This window comes from Camelus bactrianus, chromosome 18, assembly GCF_048773025.1.
Source record: "Camelus bactrianus isolate YW-2024 breed Bactrian camel chromosome 18, ASM4877302v1, whole genome shotgun sequence".
In the NCBI taxonomy this organism is placed as follows: domain Eukaryota; kingdom Metazoa; phylum Chordata; class Mammalia; order Artiodactyla; family Camelidae; genus Camelus; species Camelus bactrianus.
In genome coordinates, this window is record NC_133556.1 from 15316572 (window position 1) to 15337970 (window position 21399).

The following is a 21399-nucleotide window of genomic DNA, read 5'->3' on the forward strand; positions in this document are numbered from 1 at the left end:
CCCATCTTCTTCTAGAACCTTCTTTTCTTATGTTCTAAATAAGCCTGGGTTGGATTATCTCCCCGCATTTAACTTTTTTCCCTTGGATTCCCATACACAAAACACTGTCTTAACAAACCGTGTCTACCAGGCTGAGCAATATTTCCTATAAACTCTTGTTTTATCTTCTCTAAAACACACAGTCATAGCATTCTCTGGAGAATATTAAATCAAACCAACCTGCAGCTGCATTTGTTTGCGCTTTCTGCCCCCAGTAAATTCTGGCAACAGATGGGTGTGCGTTACAGAAGTGGTGCCCCTGCGGGGGACTGCGGCCCTCCGCGCTCTCCTCTCCCCAGGGCACCCTCCTCGACACCCGGATGTCCTGTGCCTCTCTTTTCTATTCTCAGCACACAGGGAAGGCCGAGTGCGGGTTAAAGAAGAAAGGCGGGCCTCGGCCAAAAGGGATGAAGCTTATCTTCTTTGTAATCCAGCACAGAAAATCCGCTTTTCTTGGCCTGAGCTATATAGTCAATGACAGGGCCGAGCTGCAGGGCATGGGCTTGGGCAGCCAGCACTGCTTGATTGCTTATTCCAGAAGATGCCGATGCCCGCCTGCCCAGAAGTGCCGTGCAGACCGGAGAATGAGAGGACCCGGCCCTAGATGCTGGGGGTGCGCTGGGGCTACACGGAGCTGGGGCTGCATCGGAGCCTGGAGGAAGGCCTCTAAGCACACGAGGGACCAGGGCTGGCAACAGGGGAGCAGGGGAGGGGGACAGGCCCGCAGGAACTGCCTCATTATTTCGGTGGTTTGGATTTTTTTTTTTCTCAAATTTAAACTTCAGGTATTAAAAAAAAAAAAACACCTCAAAAATCAGAGAAAGCTTTTTGTGACTTCTCCGAGGCAGCATCGTGTGTGAACAGAGCCGGGTGGGACTGCGTCTGCCACGTTAGCCTCCAGATCCCCAGAGCCTAGCAGATGTTTATTCGGTAGCTGGATGACTGGGTGGGTAAGTGGGTGGGAGAATCAGTAGGAAGAGCTTCAGGACGGGAGGAGGACAGGAAGGAGGGAGGAGGCACAGAGTCTCCTGGCCGATGCTCTAACCTGTGGCATGACCTTGGGCAAATGCCCTAACCTCTCCTACTCTGTCTCTCATCTGGATCTCAGAAAGGGTGAGACAACTGTTCATGGGCTCTTGGGGAATGAACTCACTCATTCAACAACCATGTATTTCTACTTCAAATAGAGCAGTGGCGGGGACGACTCAAACCCTGCTTCCAAGAGGCCCGCGGTGCGATGGGGGAGGCAGTTGTCAGTCCCAGTGCAGGGGTGCAGGGGTTCATGAGATTCTGGCTCCCTGTGAATATTCAGAAGATCTAGCAGCATTGGCAGGCCTTGCTACCTAGCAAACATTACTTAAGGCTGAAAAATGGCCTTCCCTCTACCTGGGCCAAATGCTTGTCTGTCTGCCACACTCCCCACCAGGTCCTAGTGTCTCTCTACCAATACTGAGGCTGAGGATCGGTTCCTGTTTATCATCGTCACTTTCCTTATGGCAGATTAGAAAGGAAACTAGAACAATTCTCAGCCCCTGTTTTTATCATAAGACGGGGAACCAACCTAGGCCGAGGAGGGTCCCATCCCTCTTCATCCATTGAGTTCCCTGCTGAGTCCCCGGGCCTTCTGCTTGAAACCCTTGGCACTCTGGGTTCACCTCTATCAAGGGCTTCATCACACTGCATCATGCTGCTACGTTTACTTGTCTGCCAGCTTTCAGACAAGGAGTACCTCCAAGGCATGGACTCTGTCTTTTCCTTGGTGTCCTCAGAATTGATCAGGAAATCCAAAGGGACCTGCTCTGTGCTCGATAATAAATGTTGAGTGAAGGAGTAAACGCAAGTGAATACAGGAAAAACAGTCCAGAGAAGAAGGCAAGGATGAGGGCCCGTCTGCAGGTAGAGAGGTGAGGGTAGGAAGGAGGAGGGAGGGTCCTGAAATCAGAGGGACAGAAAGAAGAACACAGAGGTTAAGAGCCTGGTTGTTTAGAGTTGGGTCCGCACACCAGGAACACTGATATACCTGGCAGCTGGTCAGACATCCAGAATCTTGGGCCCTGACCTAGACTTGCTGGCTTAGAACCTTCATTTTATCAAGATTCCAGGTGAGTCATTGCAGATGATGGTTTGAGGGGCACTGGCTAAGCGAACAGGCCTGGAGTCCGACTGCAGGGACTCAAATTCTCACTCTGATGCTCACTGGCTGTGTGACCTGAGCCACGTTATATAACCTCTCTGTGCGTCTGTTTCCTTATCTGGTAAAACTGAGCCTTGGTTCATATTTCTCCAGTTCCCCTAAAGGGTGACCTGATTTTACTTCCCAAACCTCAGTGGAGGCTCAGCTCCTGGTGGCTCTGACAATGTGAAGTGAAATCCGCCAGCGGGAACTTGCTACCCACAAGAGGAAGGGCAGCAGGGCCTCCTGGTACCCATTTTGCCACTTCAGGGATCAGGCGATCGGAAAGCCCTAAGTGCTTCCATCAGCCAAACGCCCAGTGAGGAACCGCAGCCCGTTACTTACGCCGTCAGCCGTCCAGTAATTCCGAACCTTGATCTTGGTTAGACCAAAGTCACGCAGCTGTCTCGTGTTGCGGATGACAAAAAAGAGCTGGAGTGGAGGGTGGAAGGGGCACGTCCACAAGGAAGAATCTTGCTTGCTCTGAAATGCCAGCAAGAGAGGGGCATTGTTAGCACATTTCTGCCTCGTCCCAGCATAAACGGGCAGTGACTATGGAAACCAGGAGAGAGGAGGGCGGGAAGCCAGGAACCTTCTCTACTTCATCCAGGGTGGGGTCTCGGATCTCACCCCATCTGGACTGTGCTTGGGAGCGGGCTACTGACCCTGTCACCTGGCATGAAGCTGCCACGTGGGCCCCTCTGCTCTGCCATCCAGACGGAATTTAAAATGCAGTGGGCTTTCTTTTAATCAACGTAATGGGCTTTGTGGGGAGAGAGCCTGGAGGGGAAGGACGGGAAAAGAGCCACCACTTGCTCTGTTTGATTAACCTGGCCAAAAGAACCTTAGATTTTCCTTTGTAAAACCCTGTAGAATTTTTAAAAATTAAAAATAGAAAAGAAAGAAACTGGCTCAGGCATTTGTTGGGATGGGGCCAGGGCACCGAGCCTTGGGATTTATTCTGTTCCCTTTCAGGGTTTCCAAGCCACAGGACCCTGGTGTGTGGTTTCCGCCGGCCGGCGAGGCTGCCAAGGCTGCTCTCCAGGCCAAGGAGGCAGAAGAGCGGGGAAGCTTCGCTGTCTTTTCCATCCTCACCGACAAAATTTCGTACTACAAGTGCTTTGGATGCAGATTGGAAAAAGCAAACTCAGGGGACTTCTCTCAGCTCCGGTCATCTCCCCTCCTGCACTCTGTGGGTACCTCTTCTACTCTCTGGACAAAACTCACAAACGTCTCCACGCTGGCTTGGCCTCTGTGCCTTTGCATGGACCAGGCCTCTTCGTGTAACACTCTTCCTTCTCACCTTGGGAAATTCAGCTCAGACGGGCTGTCGCCCCCTTTGTCACTCCCTCCTCCAGACGCCCACAGTTCCTTGCAAGGCCTGAGGTTGTCATTTACTCAGTGTCCCAGGAATACCTGTTTTCAGGTCCATTTCATTCCACCCCCTCTCCCCACCAACACATACACACACACACACACACACTCTCAGCTGTGAGTTCTCCTAATTCATTCAAGAACCCTAAGTATTCTGCACCATTCCTTGGCACACAGTAAATGCTAAAAAAACTTTGAATTTTTTGGAAAATCGTTGAATGAAGAAATGAATGGAGAAATGAAATTTACCTCCTGATATCCGTCCCCTCACTGAAACTAGAGACTGGAAACTGATCTGGCTGGCAGAGCTATTTTGTATAGCTCATGAAGTATTGTTTAAAAAAACCTCAGCAAATTCGTTACCAACACTTAAAGATGGGAGATATCCCCTCCCCCTCAGAGCTGGGTCTCTGGCTTATCTATAGACTTAGAAGACATGGCAACATGGAGTCCCTGACTGTAGTTGGCTGGAACTGAGTACACTGCTCCGGTGGCCCGGGCGGGTGTTCTCCGACGCCCCAGTCCCCACCACTCCCTACTGTTTTTCACCCACATCACCTCCCTGGTTATGCTTCTGCCTGGCCCCTGCAAGCATTTGAGTTTAGGGTCCCCATTGAACAGTCACAACAAGTCCCATCTACCAATAAGCAAGCTGCATCTCTGATGCTGGCTGAAGTTGCTCCTTCTACCTAAAAGGAGCATCGCCCTGTATCTGAGAACGCCTCCCCGGGCTCCTGTCCCCAGGACCGTGCCCGCTACTTGACAGAGCGGAGCAGGAGGACACTGCTGCCTCTGGGGTTCTGCCGGCCCCCAGGAGACACGAGGCGCAGGCCCCAGCTGCGGGGAGGACAAAGGTGGCTTGTCCCAGTGACAACGGTGCCTTTCAGGAGGGAGGCGGCTGCTTTGTTAAGGGGGGAGAGATGAGTTCAAGGGGTTCTGACTTATCCTGGCGAGTTTCTCGAGCTCTGCAAGAACTTCTAGTGCTCTGGGCAGCTGCGAGGGGTCAGGACAGAACATCTCCAAATCCAGCGGGGAGGTGGTGGGGGTGGGGGCCGGGTCTCATTCCTTCTCCAAGTCGGGGCCTTGCAGGGGTCGCCTTGGCTGCTGAACAAAGGTAGAGAATGAAGGCAGACCCTTAGACGCAGCCATGGGGACTGTAATTGATTTCCCAACACATTTCTGCCAGCAGGAAGGCTAACCAGACGGCTAAGTGGGAATTTTGGTGCTCAGAGTCAGAGAGCAACAACCTGCAGGTAACTCTAGGCCTCGTTAGCAACTGAACCTTCTGAGGGCGTTTTACTTTTACATTCCCACCAGCAAGGTAGGAGGGTTCCAATTTTTCCATATGTTCACCCAGGGTGAGCCAGCTGCCTCATGTCCCAACCTCAGGGCCCCAAATCAAAAAAAAGACCCAAACCCACCAAAACCCTGAGCCAATGTCCTCGCAGCTATCACATGGCAAAGCTCATCAGCCTCTGCTAAACAGAGGAAAAGGGAGAGCCATCATCAGAATGGGTCCCCATCAAATCCAACGACGCTTTTTATCGCTCCTGGTATGCTCTGTTCTGTACAGCAGACTTCCAAAAGGCCACAAAGGGGATGGGGGAGGGATAGCGAGGGCTGGTCCAAGCCCCAGAAGCACACACCGGAGCCTACAGCCTCAAAGCAGGAAGGAGAGCAGGGGACGCAAGGCCAGAGCAGCCGAGTGGCCGTGACCTACCAGACTTGTTTCTTTCAAGGTCATGTAGCTACTGAACTTTAAGAAGGCTCAGACACCACCCAGTCCGACCCCAGGACAAGCGGCATTTCCTGGCTATATGGCATCTGACCTGCTTTTCTTTCAATAACAACCACATATTTCTTCGGGAAAAATTCCCTCCCCGCCCCGCTGGGGCGCCTCGGTGGAACTGGCACCAAGGTGCCGAGCCCTCCTAGGCAAGGCGGTCCATCAGCCTTCCTCTCCTGGGACTGGATATCTCAGCAGAGTGACAAGATGACAAACCAACTAACCAGCCAATCACCTGACAGACACTGCACTTCCACCCCACCCCCAAAGACCAACCCCTGGGTGTTCGTGCATCCTAGGACGCTACCTAAAACCCCAACATGACTGTGGGTCCTGTCCTCTTCTGGCCTGGGCAGCAATGAAAACGCCAGCTACTTGAAAGACTTGCAACAAACTTCTGTTCAAAAACTTGCTAAAGCGAGCCAGACTCCGTTTCTTTGGCTGGCAAAATAAGAATCATATGGATTATCCAGGCCCTCCACCCCGATTCTACCGGGGGCAGAAAAACTGACTCTCAGAGAAGGCAGGTGAGTTGCCCAAGGCGACAAAGAGTCAAGACCAGAACCTGGGTCACTAAACCAGGGGTTTCGAAGCCCCCTGTCTTGCTTATTTTTCTTTCAATGGGAATATTTACATCATAGCAGTATTACCACCACTAATAGTGGTAACAATGGAAACAGTCATAGCTGACGTTTGGGGGCGCTTTCGAAGAGTGAGGCAGGGCGCTAGCGCTTTATATTTACGTGTGGTCCTTACTACATTGTGTCAAGGTCAGCGCTGTTATTGTCCCCACTTCACAGACCAGGGAACCGAAGTAGATGTTAGGGGAGGTGCCCACAGGCACGGACCTGTAAGTGGTTAAGCTCTGAGCCCAGCCTTTCTGCTTCCCGGGCCTGTGCACTGTTCTGTTTAAATAAGATGGTAACGTACATCGGACACAGCACCGTGCCTGGCATGAGGCAACAACTGAATAGGCGCAAATGTTTTCATTTTCAATATTTAAAAAAAAATTAGTAATTTGTTTTTTGGAATAGAAAATACATCTACATGGCAGGAAATTTAAAAGCTGCCCGAAAGCATCCAAGGGAAAGTCTTCTTACGGCCTGGTCCCCGGCCCAGCCAGTCCCGAGGCCCAGAGGCAACCTCTGTTCCGGGTTTCTCAGGCCCCGCCCAGAGGTCATGGTGACCGATGCTGGATGTAAAGATGTCACTGCTGGGCCATCTGTCTCAGCCCGGCTCATCGTCTCCTGTGTCCAACTTGCAAGTGGCAGGAAGAGAAAATACGAGGGCTTTTCTTTTTTAAATTGTCAGATATTTAAAAGAAAGCAATGTTCCACATTTGTTGGGTGTGTCCTCCATGTTCCCCAGCGAAGCAGGACCCTGAGGGGTGCTTGGGCCCCAGGCCAGGCTGCTAGGTGTGTGCACTTGGCCTCACCACCTTCCAGCTGTGTGCCCTTGGCCAAGTCAGTGCCCTTTTCCAAGCCTTCGTTTTCTTCTGCTACAAAATAAGGGCGTTGCTCTCAATGATCACCCCCTCCCCAAGAGGTCCCATGTTTGGTAGTGACAGTGGCAAACTGCAAGTTAGATAAAGGGGGTGGATTGGTTTTTCTTTGCCCCCCTGACCCCCAAAGAAACCCCCACAGAGCAGGGACCTGGGAGAGAGCTCAGGGCCAGGGGACGGACAGTCTGGAAGCCTCTACCTGTTCATTTGCCCAAATGAATGACTGGGCACGACTGATTGCATCATCCTTCCCCTCCCCTGGGCTTATCGTGGGCCGAGAAACGCATCAAAATACGAGGCCAAGACTCACTGAAGGCCGCCTCCACTTACAGCTAAGTTCCTATTGACCAGGTGGCCCAGGTCCCCGTGCGTGTCCGCGTTCCGGATATCCACGTCATGAGGCGACACGTAAAGTTTTGCGTGGTTCAGGTCGAAGAACTCAACTTCCGTGAGACCCACCCACAACGCGCTGCCCCAGTTGGACAGGATTTCCATGGTCACGTAGATGGCATCTTTGATCTCTTCTTCCTTCGTTCTCGATTCGTCCTGAACAAGGAGGAAAGGAATGCCAAAGGATGAAACACGACAGGTGGGGTCCGGCTCTACCACTAAACAAGTTCTTCAGCCTCTTGGTGCCTCAGTTTCCCACTCTGTACAGTGACCGTGAGAACAGCGCCCATCACGGGTGGTTATCGTGGAGACTGAATGAGCTCATATTTGGAAAGCATTTAAGATGTAGTTACTGCGAACCCTGGCAATTAGTATGTTCTAAAAGAGTCTGCAGATAACAAAAAATGTTTAAAAGGCACCAGACTCTGCCTGAACACGCATTTCTCTCTGCCACTATGAAGTGCTCACGTCCTGTAGGCAGGTCACAACTGCTGCTGAATCGGGCAGCTGACGTGTCCCCTGCCCCCCAAAATTGAGATACCGAAGCCCAAACCCGAGTAGCTCAGAATGTGACTGTTTCTGGAGATAAGGCCTTTAAAGAGGTAATTAAGTTAAAATGAGGCTGTTAGGGTGGGCCCTAATTCATTCTGACTCATGTCCTTACAGGAAGAGGAAATCTGGACACCCAGAAAGACCTCAGGGGTGGGCAGGCACGCAGAAAAGGCCACACGAGGGCACGGTGAGAAGGCGACCATCTGCAAGCCAAGGAGAGGGCTTGGGAGAAGCCCAGCCTGCCAACAGCTGATCTTGGATTAGCTTCCAGAATTGTGAGAAAATCAGGCTCTGGTTTAAGCCACCAGATTGGCACTCACTTGTGGCAGCCTAACAGACGGCCTACCTAATACAGTCGACAACACGGGACCCTGGACAAGTCACTGGACGTCCCTCGTCCTGGCTGGGGAACAGGACAGGACACCATCTATCCGACAATCCTGTTTGATTAAGTGAGATCCGCCCCCGGGAGAAGCCCGGTCACCAGCCCTGGCCCGTGTGCCCTCTCTAAGTGTCCGTTTCCTCCCATGTCTCTCCTCCATTGATTTTAATGCCCGCCTCCTTAGTGGGGAGGCTGTCTGGTCTGAGAGTGTGTGAATGCCATCAATAAACGGCCACACCGTGGAATGGCTTCCCGAGGCCCCCTTCAGCCTCCGATGGCAGTGCTGGTCGCCACGGATCAGCCACTCATGAAATGGTGCATTCCCCACATGCTCATGCCCTCTCTTAATTAGCATCGTAATCTGAGATGGTTCTTTGAGCAGGAAGCTGAGCAAATGAACAGCAACTGTTCCCTACTTATTTTTTTTAATTAATAGCCAGCAAGACGTGCTAGTGTTCTCAGCGTGTGTTTGGCTGAGCCTTGATTGCCACGCGATGGGATGGGGACAGGGAGGGAGGGAGGGAGGTCAGCTCGCAGCTCCCAGGAGGAACACAGGGCCTGTTTTTATTAGCAGACCCCACGCCTTCCTCCTTCTTCATCACAGGGTCGCGTGGGGCCTGGGCCAAGCCCTCTGTTGCCCTGGGCCTGAGTCCCAGGCTTGCAGGATGGTGATAAAACTAAACCAGCCCGGCTCAAGCAGAAGGGATTGGGAGGTTAATGAGCTTGAGCCTGTGAGGCGCGATCGGCTGCCAGGTGAGCGGTGTGGGAGGCGGGAAGGCTCAGTGCTGTTCACCGTGGCGGCTGGCGGTGGGGAAGAGGGCCAGATGGGAGCCGAGCTGCCTCGCGGAGGGGCTGCTGGATCTCACGCCCAGTACCGTCAAAAGTGTGCAAATTCCTGCAGCGGGGTTTCTAAATGAAGAAGCTGAAGGGTCTATTAACTAAGGAAGTGTCACAACTTGTCAGTGTTGCAATAAGATGACTACTCCTGCTTGATTTAAGATCCCTTGAGGGGTCTGAGGCCAACACAGGCTTCATTGCCACCCTCCCCACCAAGACCACCTGCTTCTCCTTTGGGGAAGTCTCCCCTTCTCCTTTCTCAGCTGTGAAGGGGGCACCCTTTCCCATCCCAAGGGGGAGCCAAACTGGTCCCATGAATCAGCATGTCTTGTCCCCTGGGCCACCTAGAGGGAGTGGCTCAGTGGTGGGCATGTGACCCAATTTCGGATCTACATGTGGAGAAGCTGCTCTTGTCTCCTGGCTGTGGGGTCTGCAGGGATGAGGGCGAGAGGTGGAAGTCACTCAAGCTATTGCAGGATCACAGGGAGAGAGCAGAGCTGGGACTGGGCACTGAGGTGGGGATGGGGCTCAAGGGTGCAGCTGACACTGGAGCCACTGTCAGCTGCTGAATCAAGCCCCACCTGATCCCAGATGTGGCATTCATTACAAAGAAATGTGTCATTCTTATTCTCTTTGTAGCGTAAGTCAGTTTGCCTTGGGTTTTCTGTCTCCTGTATGATAAGGAGACTTGATCAATTCAGGCTCTTTTTAATATGGCCGAGGCTTCACCACACTTAGGACCTTCGGAGCTAAGAAAGCAACTATTCCATACAGGAAGGAACAAAGCTTTGCTTTCCCTAGATTTTTTGTAGATGGCAATCTTTCAACTGATATTTCCTGGTTCCTCCTTGCCTCGTGCCAGGCACTGAGCCACCCACCCTCACAGACTTTTTCTATTCCAGCCTGACAGTGGCCCGTGAGCGGTGGATTATTTACCCAGTTTGACAGCCACACAATCCCAGGACCAGACAGCTTAAGAGGCTTGTCTAAGGTCACACGACCTCTAAATGATGGTGCCAGACTCAAAAGCCAGAACTCCAGTCTGGGCTGGAGCAGGGTGCTTTCTGCTGTCATATGAGCTTCATGTGTGGCTTTGGAAGGACTTCCTGTTAAGTCTCCATTGGCCAATCACAAGATGGGTGACCATGGTACCAGAGAGTTATAAGAAAGGCTTGGGTAAAGGGAGGGGTGAGAGGATGTGCTGGACGCACACACTTTTGGCAAAAGGGAGAGAAGCATCACCGGTTATCCTGCCACCTGGATGCCCCCTGTCCTTTCACCATTTACGTCTCAGCTCCACCAACACGCTCACACAGCCACATCTTCGCCCAGTCGCTGCCATCTGATCCAACTGCATGAAGATTAACATCACCTTTTGCAGATAACTTTACACCCTTAACATTTTCCATCTGCATAATCTCCATAATGAAAATTTCCATCCTTTTACCCGACTGCATCGTGCTGATATATCATACCCTCCTGATTAACTCCACTATTGCGAGACATTTATGTTATTTCTGGTTTTTTCCCTCTCACTTTTTCCTACTTTCAATAATTCTGCCACACACATTTTTGTGCACCTAGATTTTTATTTCTGCTGAGCGATTTCTTTAGGGTAAGGAAGTGGGGTTGTTGAGCTGGAGGACAAGTATTTCGAAGACTCTTCCTAAAACCAGCCTTTCTGCTTTTCAAAAGCTGTCCTTCCACTCATTTATATTGCTGCCAGCAGGGTAAGACTGCCAGTTTTACTATAACGTTGCCAGGATTGGAGGTTATCATCAAAAATAATTTGTTAACTCAGATTTCAAACGGGATGTTAAGGTTGCTCTAATTTGTATTTCTTGCTTGTCAGTGACGTTGGCTATTTTTCTATAGGCTCACATGCTATTTATATTTCCGCTGGTGTGGACAGGCTTCTGTCTGCTGAAACTTCGTGCTCCATGACATGAATGTGTGCTGGGGAGGAGGCGGGTGGAGGCTTGGGCAGAAAGATGCTAAGTTTACTGCCATTAGTTGAGTTCTAACGGAAATGGTTGTACCGAGGGGCCCTTCTCAGCTTGCAGGAGAGACACCAGTGCCTTTGGAAATGCCCCAAAGTCAGGGTTCTCACCTCTGGGTCCTGTGCTTGCTCCTCAGTGGGTGAAACAACCTGGCTGAGACGGGCAGAGTCGCTTTCGACGGCCTGGAGGACTTTCAGAAGCTTCTGCTGTTGTCTGAAATGTGATTTTGTTTTAGCAAACCGATCGTAACAAATGATACACAACCGGAACACTCCCATCAAGGGGACCGCGATTACTTTTCTGTTTCAGAGAGAAGAAACAATTTGAGAAGAAAGTACTTCTATCCCTGAAACACTCCGAAGGCGCACCCGCACCTGGGCTGGTTTTCTCCCTTTATAAATAACTGTACAATGAGCGAGGAAAGAAGGGCAAGCAAGATAAACTGCTTGGGGCCAGCTGCCAGCTGATCTCCTTAACCTCCAGCTGACTGATAACTGGTGAGAGTCTAGTGCAGGGGTCCACACACACAGTCCAGCCAGCAGGTCAAATGCAGCCCGTAGCCTGTTTCTGAGTGGCCTGCAAGCTGAGAATGCTTTTTACACTGTTAAAGGGTTGTTCAGACAAACAGACAAAAAGTGAAAATACTTTAGTATTTGCTCTCTGATCCTTTACTGAAAAAGTTTGTGAACTCCTCGACTGGAGACTTGCTTTGCACCTCTTGTTTCTGAGGACACAGGCAGCCCAAACCCAGCAGAGGGTTGTCTGCAAACGCACCCCACTTGGGCTGTTTAAGGCTGAGTACCCCCAAGACCCTGAAACACAAAGAATCCTGATGATGAAGAAAGAAGCATCTGGTGATGTGTGTGCTGCTTATAAATAGGACCGTATCTGATGTAAAGTGTCCTCACGGCCCAGACCTTTCACCCGCAGAGGGAACCTCAAGTTCTTATTTATGGCCACAATGGTACATAGCATGGTTTCCAATCTGGGCTCTGCAGACTCCTGGAGGGATGGCTAGCAGTGCCTTCAGCCTATTCAGAGTTTTTCTACAAATTATAAAAAGCAAACTCCCTCTGGGTGGACACAGACCTGGGCAGTACACAGCCTGGCCTGGAAACTCCTCCTTCGTGCAGAGAAAAAGCCCCCACCCCTTTTGGGGCCGATGCAGTCTCAGGGCAGGGCCTCGGCTTAGAGATCGCTGTGCAGGCTGGACTTCAGCTGCTCTTGCCCCTCAACCAGGCACAGGCACTGCACAGAATGCCATGCGCCCAGCTCCACACGGTGGCCCGGGGAGAGTGGCTGTGTATGAACGCAAGCTTGAAACTATCAGCTCGGCCTGGTGCATCTTTCTAGCTTATTGAAATTTAGTTGATTTACAGCGTTGTGTTAGTTTCTGGTGTACAGCATAGTGATTCAGTTCTACATATATAGATATTCTTGTTTGTATTCTTTTTCATTATAGGTTATAACAAGATATTGAATACAGTTCCCTGTGCTACAAGTAGGACCTTGTTTATCTATTTTGTATCTGCTAATCCCAAACTCCTAATTTATCCCTACCTGCCTTTTTCCTTTGGTAACCATAAGTTTGTTTTCTGAGTCTCTTTCTGTTTTGTAAATAAGTTCCTTTGTATCATTTTTTTTTAGATTCCACATACACGTGGTATCATATGATATTTACCTTTCTCTGATTTACTTCACGTAGTATGATAATCTCTAGTTCCATTTATCTGAAGATCTTTTGCCTGATGACCAGAAGAAAGGCTTTATTATTATTATTATTTTAAGGAAAGCCTTTATTTTGATAATAAACTTGACAGTGCCAATCACTGATGCTACGTGTTAACGGAACAGAATGCTGCATTTGGAAATTTTGAGTAGAGAAAAGAAGGTTCAAAGGACACTCCTTTGGGTCACTGTCTGCCACGTGGGCTGCTTCAGTGGAAACCTTTGAGGAGACTGAAGCTGTACACAGGCTGAACTGAACTGAACAAGCAAAGAGACATTTGTCTGAAAGAAATCAAGTCCATTTTAGGCTCTCAGGCTGGAGGGAGAGGGAGAGGGGATGCAGTCTAACGGAGTAGTTTTAAATGCTCCAGAATAACACAGGAAGTGCAAAGAAAAACCCCAGTTAATAAGATCCTCATGGCTGCACGACTACGGGTTGCTTGTTTTTGTTTTGAAGCTGTCTTGATAAGTACCTGCTGCCCAAAAGGCCAATTCTGTCGATGGCTTCACTGACGGCTCTGGCGCCCCCTGCTGCCTGGGACAGCTCCTGCGTGCTCATTGCTGCAGAGATGGGAGGCAGCTAAGGGAGGATGGAAACACTAATTAAACAGATGTCCGGGGGACACTCCTGGCCCAAGTCACAGCAGCGCTATGGTCAAAGGTACACTTCGCAGGCCATCGGTCCCGTTGTGGGAAACTGGGAACAGGAGTGAGAGTGACAGTGTCTGTCTGGGCTGATGAGTTCTAGAATCCTGTCCCAAGGATGGGATCTCAGTTTCCTACGATCTGGGGGGTCCCAGGAAACAGTCTGCTTCAACGAGCTATTGAAAAAATCTTCTCTCATCAAAGCCTTTCCCCATCTCCAGTGAACCTCTGTTCTGTTTGCTACAAAGGAGCGGGCTCCGTTGAGAATTCCAGAAACATTAGACTCTTTTATTTTTAATCCTCCAAGACTTTCCCCCTTCTTTTTCATTGATCACCTAAACGAGAAATGTGCTCTATTCTCTCTGCAAATAATTTCAGTCATTGGAAGCTCTGTGAGTCAGGGGTCAGGTCATCTAGGAATCCTGGACCACAGAGTGGGCAGTGTGGCAAACTTGTCAGAGATACTGGCTGGTGACAGTTTAAGATGACCAGGAATTAGCAGAAAAAGTAGGAGGAATAAGAAAAGCAGACCACTGCAGTGCTCTGGGATGCTGTGCTGCCCCCCATTCTATCCCATGGGCGTTCTCTCCAGTTTCCCACTCTCTACCCCGTCCGCCTCAACTTTCTCCTCCATGTGTCTCCTGGTGCAGGCCAGGCTCATTCCCATTTCAACACTTTCCCCCTGTTCCCCCTGTTCCTTCCACCTGGAATGCTGTTCCCTGTTGCCGCCTTGCTCCTTTTTAAATAGAAGGGTTCCGTTCAAATGGGATGCCCTCCGAGGGGCCTCCTTGGACCACCCTGTGGGGAGTAGCCACCATCCACCTCCCCATCACTCTCTCGCCCATTAGCACCTTTTATTGCCATCTCCCTCTAAAGCCACTTAGTTGATGCACAGCTTTCCCTGTATGTTGTCTGCGAGCTCCCTGGGGCCAGGGGTAACCTGGTCTGACTTGGCCCCTCTGTATTCTGAGCACACAACACAGACTTGTGTGCAGTCTAACAAAGACAGTCCCGGGGGTTTAATTAAGTCACGTCCATATTTTACGGGGCTGTCTTTGCTGAGAGAGGCCTAATTGACCTAGGTAGATAGAGATATAAATTTATGTATTTAGGATACTAAGATCTGTTTTTGTGTAATCTTGTAGATAAGAGATAGAACTGTAATGCGGAATTGGAGTTGGCAGGCCTGGGTGAGTTCTGGCTTCCACCCCTACCCTTGGGTGACCTGCTCCAGCCTGGGTCTCCTGCTCTGTGAGGTGGGCAGAATGACAGTGTGCTCAGGGGGCACGGGGAGGACCTGCTAGGACCGTGTGGGGAAGCCCTCTGGAGACAGCCGGGGGCTGTCCTCTCAAGCCTCCACTGACCTCAGGGGTCTCCTCCTTCAGCAGGCTGGCCCAAGATTTTGCTAGTGGTCCTTCTGTGTCCTGGAATGATAGAATCACATGATCTGAGGTCAGAATAAAGCCACTCATTGCACACTCTTCATTGACGGAGGTGCATACCGTCTGGAAGTCATAGACACAAAGGTCAGGGGCAAAGAGCAGAGCTCCAGGGAAACACCCAACAGAAGACCCTAAAGAAGAGCCCACAACTGAGCCTGGGGGTGACCGGGGGTGCGGATGGGGTCCTAGGCTTGCAGGCAGACAGACTTCAGCCACTTCCAAAGACATGCCGTGGGAAAGCCGCCTTGATTCTCTGGGTACCATCAGCCACATCTAGAAAGCGGGGTGATGAAACCAGCCCTGCCTGTTTCAGGGCTACTGTGAGCACCAAGTGGGACAAGTGCAGGGAAATGGGTTTCAACAGGTGAGCCGGGAACGTGCTCCTGAGAAAGTACGTGGACACTGACAGATGTCCAAGGTCTCCAGCTCCCCAAGGGCCCCCACTCTGCCCACCATCCATCCACCTGTTTGTTGCTCAAAGCTGAGGGCAGTGGGCACCAACTCAGACACCTGCAGGGCCAGAGGGGTTTCCTGAGCAGGGGAAGCGAGGCCGGGGCAGGACATTAGGGAGTGGTGGGGACTGTGGAGGCTGGAAGGGCTCATGCTCTGGGAAGTTCTTTCCAAAGGAGCCAGTGCTGGCTGTTTGTGCTGTTCTTTCTCTGATCTACCAGCCTGCAACTCAAGTCTAAGGTATTCAGGGTTTGCGGGGAAATCAGCAAGGATTGGAGGCATATTAGCATCCAACTTAGACTCAGGGAACAAAAGATGGAAAGGAGTGGGGGAAATGGGAACTCTGATAGGTCAGTGAGCAGCTGTGCATCGAGCAGGGAATGAGCTGCTTGGTCTGAGGTCAGGGAGGCTTCCACGTCTCTCTCTCCTCTCTCTCCTCTCTCTCCTCACCCCGTACTCTTTGCAAGCACCACTTAGATACCGCCTGGTTCCCGAGCAGCCCGAGTCCTCCTCCATCCTTTCCCTCTGCCCGAGAACGCACCTGCCGTGGGCTGGTGGGGGCCTCGGTCTTTCTGCTGAAGATTGCCCTCTGCAGGGCCTCGTTCTCCACCTGGATGGCTCTGAGCACAGCTGAGGCATCTTCCTCTAGGTCCTCAGCCTCGTGCACAGGTTTTCGGGTTGCTGACAGGGGTCTGTCTCGGCGGCTTCCAGGTCCTGGGGGCAGAAAACAGGAGGTGCTCCTTTAGACTGCATTCTTGGAGCTCAGCTCAAAATCTATTAGACTCAAATTGGGAAACATTCTGTAAAACAACTGGCCTGTACTCTCCAAAAACGTCAAGGTCAAGAAAGACACAGAGAGCCCAGAGAATTGCTCAGATTAAAGATGGGGCAGACATGGCTCCTGAACAACAATGGCGATTCTGGACCGGATATGGGCTGGGAAAACAACACTGTAAAGAACATTATTGTAGCAAGTGGAGAAATCTGAATAGAGTCTACAGCTTGGATAACAGCACTGTATTAATGTCAAACATCCTGAATTTCATACATAAGTGCACTGTGTTAATGTACAATGAATGTCCTCGTTCTTTTAAAAATTATTTTTGGGGGGCTTAATTAGGTTTTTTTATTTTAATGGAGGTGCAGGAGATTGAACCCAGTACCTTGTACATGCTAAGTGTGTGCTTTAGAGTTCAGGGTAAAGTGGGATGACGTCTACAACTTAATCTCAAATGACTTAGAAATACACACACAGAGCAAATATAAAGCAGTTGGGACAAAATGTTAACAACTGGTGAGCCTGGGTGAAGGGCATAAGGGAGTATCATTTGTGCTATCCTTGCAACTTGCCTTTAAGTCTGAAATTGAAATAAAAAGGTAAAAAATTAGCCCTAGAACGAAGTACCTAAAGGGAATAATACCGAATATTGTGGAGAAGGATGCTTTTTGCTTTATTTTGTTGTGATTTTGCATGGGTAATGAGAATCACCAAGAAATTACTCAATTTCTGAAAAAAGAAAAAAAAAAAGCATTGCAAAGCTGTAGTTGATTCTGGAAGTTCTAATGAATGGAAAATTGATTTTATAAAGTAGAAAGTGACATGAAAAAGTACCCAGTAAGGCTCATTGAATACAAATAAGTTATGGGATGCCCACCCAATGGAATACTATGCAGCTATAAAAGAAAAAGCAGTCTAAAATATCTACAGATAAACACAATGACTTGAACTTGCTTCATAATCACTGGGGAGTGGGTGGGGTTGCAGATGAAATCGGTCATCAACTGACAACTGCCAAAGCCAAGTAATAAATGTAGGGGCGACAATAACATTCTCTGAATTACTTATGTTTGGATTCTTTCTCTGTTAAAAACAAAAACAAAAACAAAAACAAAAACTCCATTTAAAAATAGAACTGCCCAAAATGGCTCTATTGGGATGTGTAAAGAGGCTTCTACCTACTAAATTTCATCCCTTCAGCAAACATTTAGTGAGTGCCGCTCCGCCAGGCGCTGTTCTCAGCACTGGGGACATAGTAGTGAGCAGACAAATCAAGAGTCCCAACCTTGTGGCAACAGCCAGAGAAATACAACGTAGTATAGGGTGTTAGATGGCATAAACTAATATGGAAAAACAAGAAAAGCAGAGCTGAGTAACAGAGATGGGGAAAGCGGGGCGGCGGGGAAGTATGGTCCAGGCACCAGCACAAGGTGAGAGGCCTGTGGTGTGTTCCAGGAGCCACAAGGGGCCTTGGGCTGGGGCTGATGGGGGTTAGGCTAAGAAGAGGTCTGAGAGGGGGTGGGGAGGGCCATGCAGGGCCTTGGAGGACACTGTAATGCCATTACTCTGAGTGAAATAGGGAGCCACTGAAGGCTTTAGAGCAGGGGACGACTTGAGGCTTAGGTGCTGAGTGGAGAAGGGAATGAAGGGAGGTGAGGGGGGAAGCAGAGAGGCCAATCAGGGGCTCCTGCAGTTACCGAGGTGAGAGGTGTGGGGCAGGGGAGGAGGGAGATGGGTTGTGGTCAGATTCCACACGTATGTTGCAGACAGAGCCAACAGGATTTCCCGACAGAGTAGATGTGGCTGGTATGGAAAGAGAGGGGTCCAGGGTGACTCCAGGGTTTTGGCCTGAGGAAGCAGATGACAGGGGTGCTTTCAGTTGAGCTGGGAGGGCTGTTAGGAGCAGGTTTGGAAGTGAAGAACGGAGGCAGCTCGGATCCAAGAGATGTGAATTTGGCATCAGGGTGGAGCTGTCAAGTTGGCACATATACAAACAAGTGGGGCGTTTGGGAGGGAGGTCTGGACTGGAGGTGTGAATTCGACATAGGCAACTGGATTGCATCCTTTAACAATAGTGTCAAAGATTGACAATAACATTGGCCTATAACAAACTAGCTGTGAATTGACAGGTATGCCCTCTTGAGGGTAATACATATATCTGGTCTGGTGCAAAGGCTTGTTGAAAACCAACAACCTCCTGTCCTCATGACCTCAGTGAACAGTCACTGTTGATTGTTAGATATTCAGTTGGAGCCCTTTACCCTCCTGCTACGTTCTGTTAGAACTGGCATCAGGCAGGTGGTGGATAGCTCAGTGGTAGAGCGCATGCTTAGCACACACGAGGTCCTTGGTTCAATCCCCAGTAACTCCAATTAAAAAAAAAATTTAAAAAGAAAATAAAAACAAAGAATCGGCATCTGAATGAGAGTTCAAATAGCAACACCAAGAATGCCTTTGGAAAGAGAGGGAGGGAAACACAGGGCAGCTCAACTGGCTGGCGTCCAGTATAGCCAGGCACTGGGTTGATGGGGGCTGTGGGTTTTTATGGAAAAGCTAAGCTAAAATGAGGGGACTCCAATTTCTGCCAGACATCCAGGAGAGGGGCTTTGAATGTGAATGGCCAGAGCCCGGGACAGGCACTCTGAGTGCCTGAGACTAAATATAGGGGGCGGAGCCCCTGCCCAGCTCTAGCCAATGCCTGTCAGAGAGGGTTATGCTCCCAGTGCTGCCAATTTTTGTGTTCAGAGAAAAGCTAGAACCTGAAATTTATATGAAATCCCCCTGAATTTTATTTGTTCATAAAGTATTCCAGTTTTTAAGAAATGCGGAGGCCAACAGAACCCAAGGGCTGGTCTAATACAGGCCACAGCAAGCCTAAGCTGTTCCCCCAGGAAAGTCAAGGGCACCCAGAGGAACCCTTGTGTGCCTTCGGATGGCTGCCCAGCCTGGGCGATCACAGCAGTGGGTCATTCCCTGACTGTGATGGACTCTTGCCGCTGCTCCAGCGCTGCTCCTGGGGACAGGAGAGTAAGGCCCTGCCGGCAACATGCCCCGGGGGGTTTCTGTTCTCCCCAGTCAAGGCTGCTTTAACTCTCCTTGTTTTTTCCTTTTCTCATCAGCTAAGAGGCCTGGCTCTGCAAGTGAGAAGGTGAGAGTTGAAAGAGCTGGTTTCACAAGCTGATGGAGGTGGGGATCCTCATTGTTATGGCAACACAGTGGGTCAAGGGGTGGTGAGGCCACTGAAATCTTCCTCACTCAGGTCCCTGCAGCAGCTGGGCGGACAGGAAAAGGGCATGGATGGAAAGAGGAGGTCTTGAGCTCCCCTGGAGCTGGAACTGAGGAATCCCGAAGTACCAGCACAGCTTCACCCCAAGGGTAGCTGAAACACAGGGGCTCCTGCCAGGCAACGGTGTTAATTACCCAGGCTCGTGACTGCGACTCTCACTGCGCTATGATGTGAGATGCTGGTCTGGGTGTGGGGGTACAGAGGTGGCTGGAACAGGCACACTGTGTCCTCACAGACCTCACAGTCCAGGGCAGAGACAGGCGCGGATCAGTCAGGTGCACACAGGACAGGACGGTGGCGGGTGACAGGGACTAGGGAGAAAAACCAAGCAGGGTACAGTCTGGAGATGACAGGAGATGAAGGACACTATTTCAGATGCTCGGTTAGGGAAGGTGACATCTGAGTGGAGACCTGAAGGCGGTGAGCCTTGTGAAAACCCATATGGGGAGGCTGTTCCAGGCCAAGGGAGCAGCAGGTGCCAAGGCCCTGAGGTAGGTGGAGCTTGGCACAGTGAGGAAGGGCAGGGGGCCTGGACTCGGGGAGCGAGGTGAAGCTTGGCAGGGCAGCAAGGGCCGAGATGTCTCTTCTCGGTTCTCAAGGGGCCTCGAGGCCACGTAAGACCTATAGGCCTCAGGCGGCTTCAGGAGGCCACGCCCACCTCGTTTACTTAGGGTTCCCAGGACTGCAATCTTTGTCAAATGAATGGATGGAAAATGATTTCAACCCTGAATCTTGTCAGTCTTGGTAGCTGTGCATATCATTAAAATACATTATTTCCTCCACCATCTGTCATAAAGCAGAACTGAGAAATTCAATGCCCTTTCAGATCCTAGAGCAGACCCTATAAATAAAGGGACTAAGATCTAGTGTAAAGCTAAACACACGCGCTAGCACTCTGACACTGGGGGTACAAACCCCAGCACTGGTGCAAGGCTCGGGCAGCCGCAGAACACGCAGAACCTAAGATTCATATGCTCCTTCTGCATTTCCTGCATAGAGCGCTTACAAAGTCAAAAAAGAGCTGCTGCGTGGTGACCCCTGCCTTTTTACTGCCACCATGTGGGCGAGAGACCTTTCCTCTCACACCTCAGTGGGCTGGGGCTGGGACGGAACAGCGCACCCAAGAAACTCTCTGTCCTTGGCTGCTACAACCCTACGCTCATCTCTTTTTGGAAAAGGACAACCAGGAAGCATTTTCTTCCATTGGGGGCCAGTTCTGCCTGCACAGACCCTTCTGCCCCAAGCATCTTTTATTGGGGAGGGAATAGTCACAAATCAACATGATCACAGGGTCCTGCTTGTGCCCTTTGAGTCAGATTATGCTAAAACGTTGCTTTGAAAAATTAAATCAGCCTTTCTCCGAGTGAAGGCCAGCACCGCAGCCCTACTGCCTGAGATGTCCCCACCCATGGTTTCCCAGAAACGCCTGAACATGGTGCCTGTGTCCTCTTGAATCACATCTCTGCCACCTGGCTGTATTTTCTGTGTGTTTCCTCCACGGCACGCGAGGTTGCCGCCTTTTAACTCTTTTTGAAGTTCTCCAGGCTCGCTTGGGTGAGCCGTTTCTGCACCAGCCTGAGCACCACGTGAGGGTGGATTTACTCTTATCACAGATCTGGAGAACTGTGGATTTATTCACACAATGAATCGGTGCCACCAGTAAAAGCCAAATGGTACATTTTAATGTATCCCAAACTGTTCTTTTCTGGTGGAAAACCACCCCTCTTCTGTTAACTTCACTTTCTCTTTGTTTCACCAGACCTTGGCTTTCTTACAGAAAAACGAAAGAGCACATCAATTCAGGAAATTTACCATGAATACAGCACATGTCGCAAAGAAGATATGATGACACGGGGCTGTCGGTTGGCTCACCAGCCAGGCGGCTGGCTTGTCCCACCTGCCAGCTGTGACTCGAGAAGCTCAAATTCAAAGCCTTAGCAAAACGACCCCTTCCCACGTGCCAGGGGCCTCTGAGGTCACCCGGGAATCCACTGAAATGGCAAACATTAAATCTGAGACTCACAAGGGTCTAGCTT

At 50.4% G+C, this 21399-nt stretch overlaps 1 protein-coding gene across 8 annotated transcripts in view; it reads right to left on the reverse strand.

Annotated features, from left to right (window-relative positions):
• KATNIP (katanin interacting protein) overlaps positions 1–21399 on the reverse strand; it is a 174042-nt gene that overhangs the window by 51430 nt on the left and 101213 nt on the right. For 7 of the 8 annotated variants that reach the window (XM_045521107.2, XM_045521110.2, XM_045521112.2 and 4 more), the window contains 6 exons: positions 15841–16013; positions 14772–14831; positions 13236–13342; positions 11145–11334; positions 7204–7419; positions 2558–2695 (listed from right to left, as the gene is read on the reverse strand). In XM_045521107.2, coding sequence (XP_045377063.2) covers positions 2558–2695; positions 7204–7419; positions 11145–11334; positions 13236–13342; positions 14772–14831; positions 15841–16013 — 884 coding nt within the window. The remainder of the gene's footprint in view (positions 1–2557; positions 2696–7203; positions 7420–11144; positions 11335–13235; positions 13343–14771; positions 14832–15840; positions 16014–21399) is intronic. The other variant, XM_074346160.1, reaches the window with a different exon arrangement.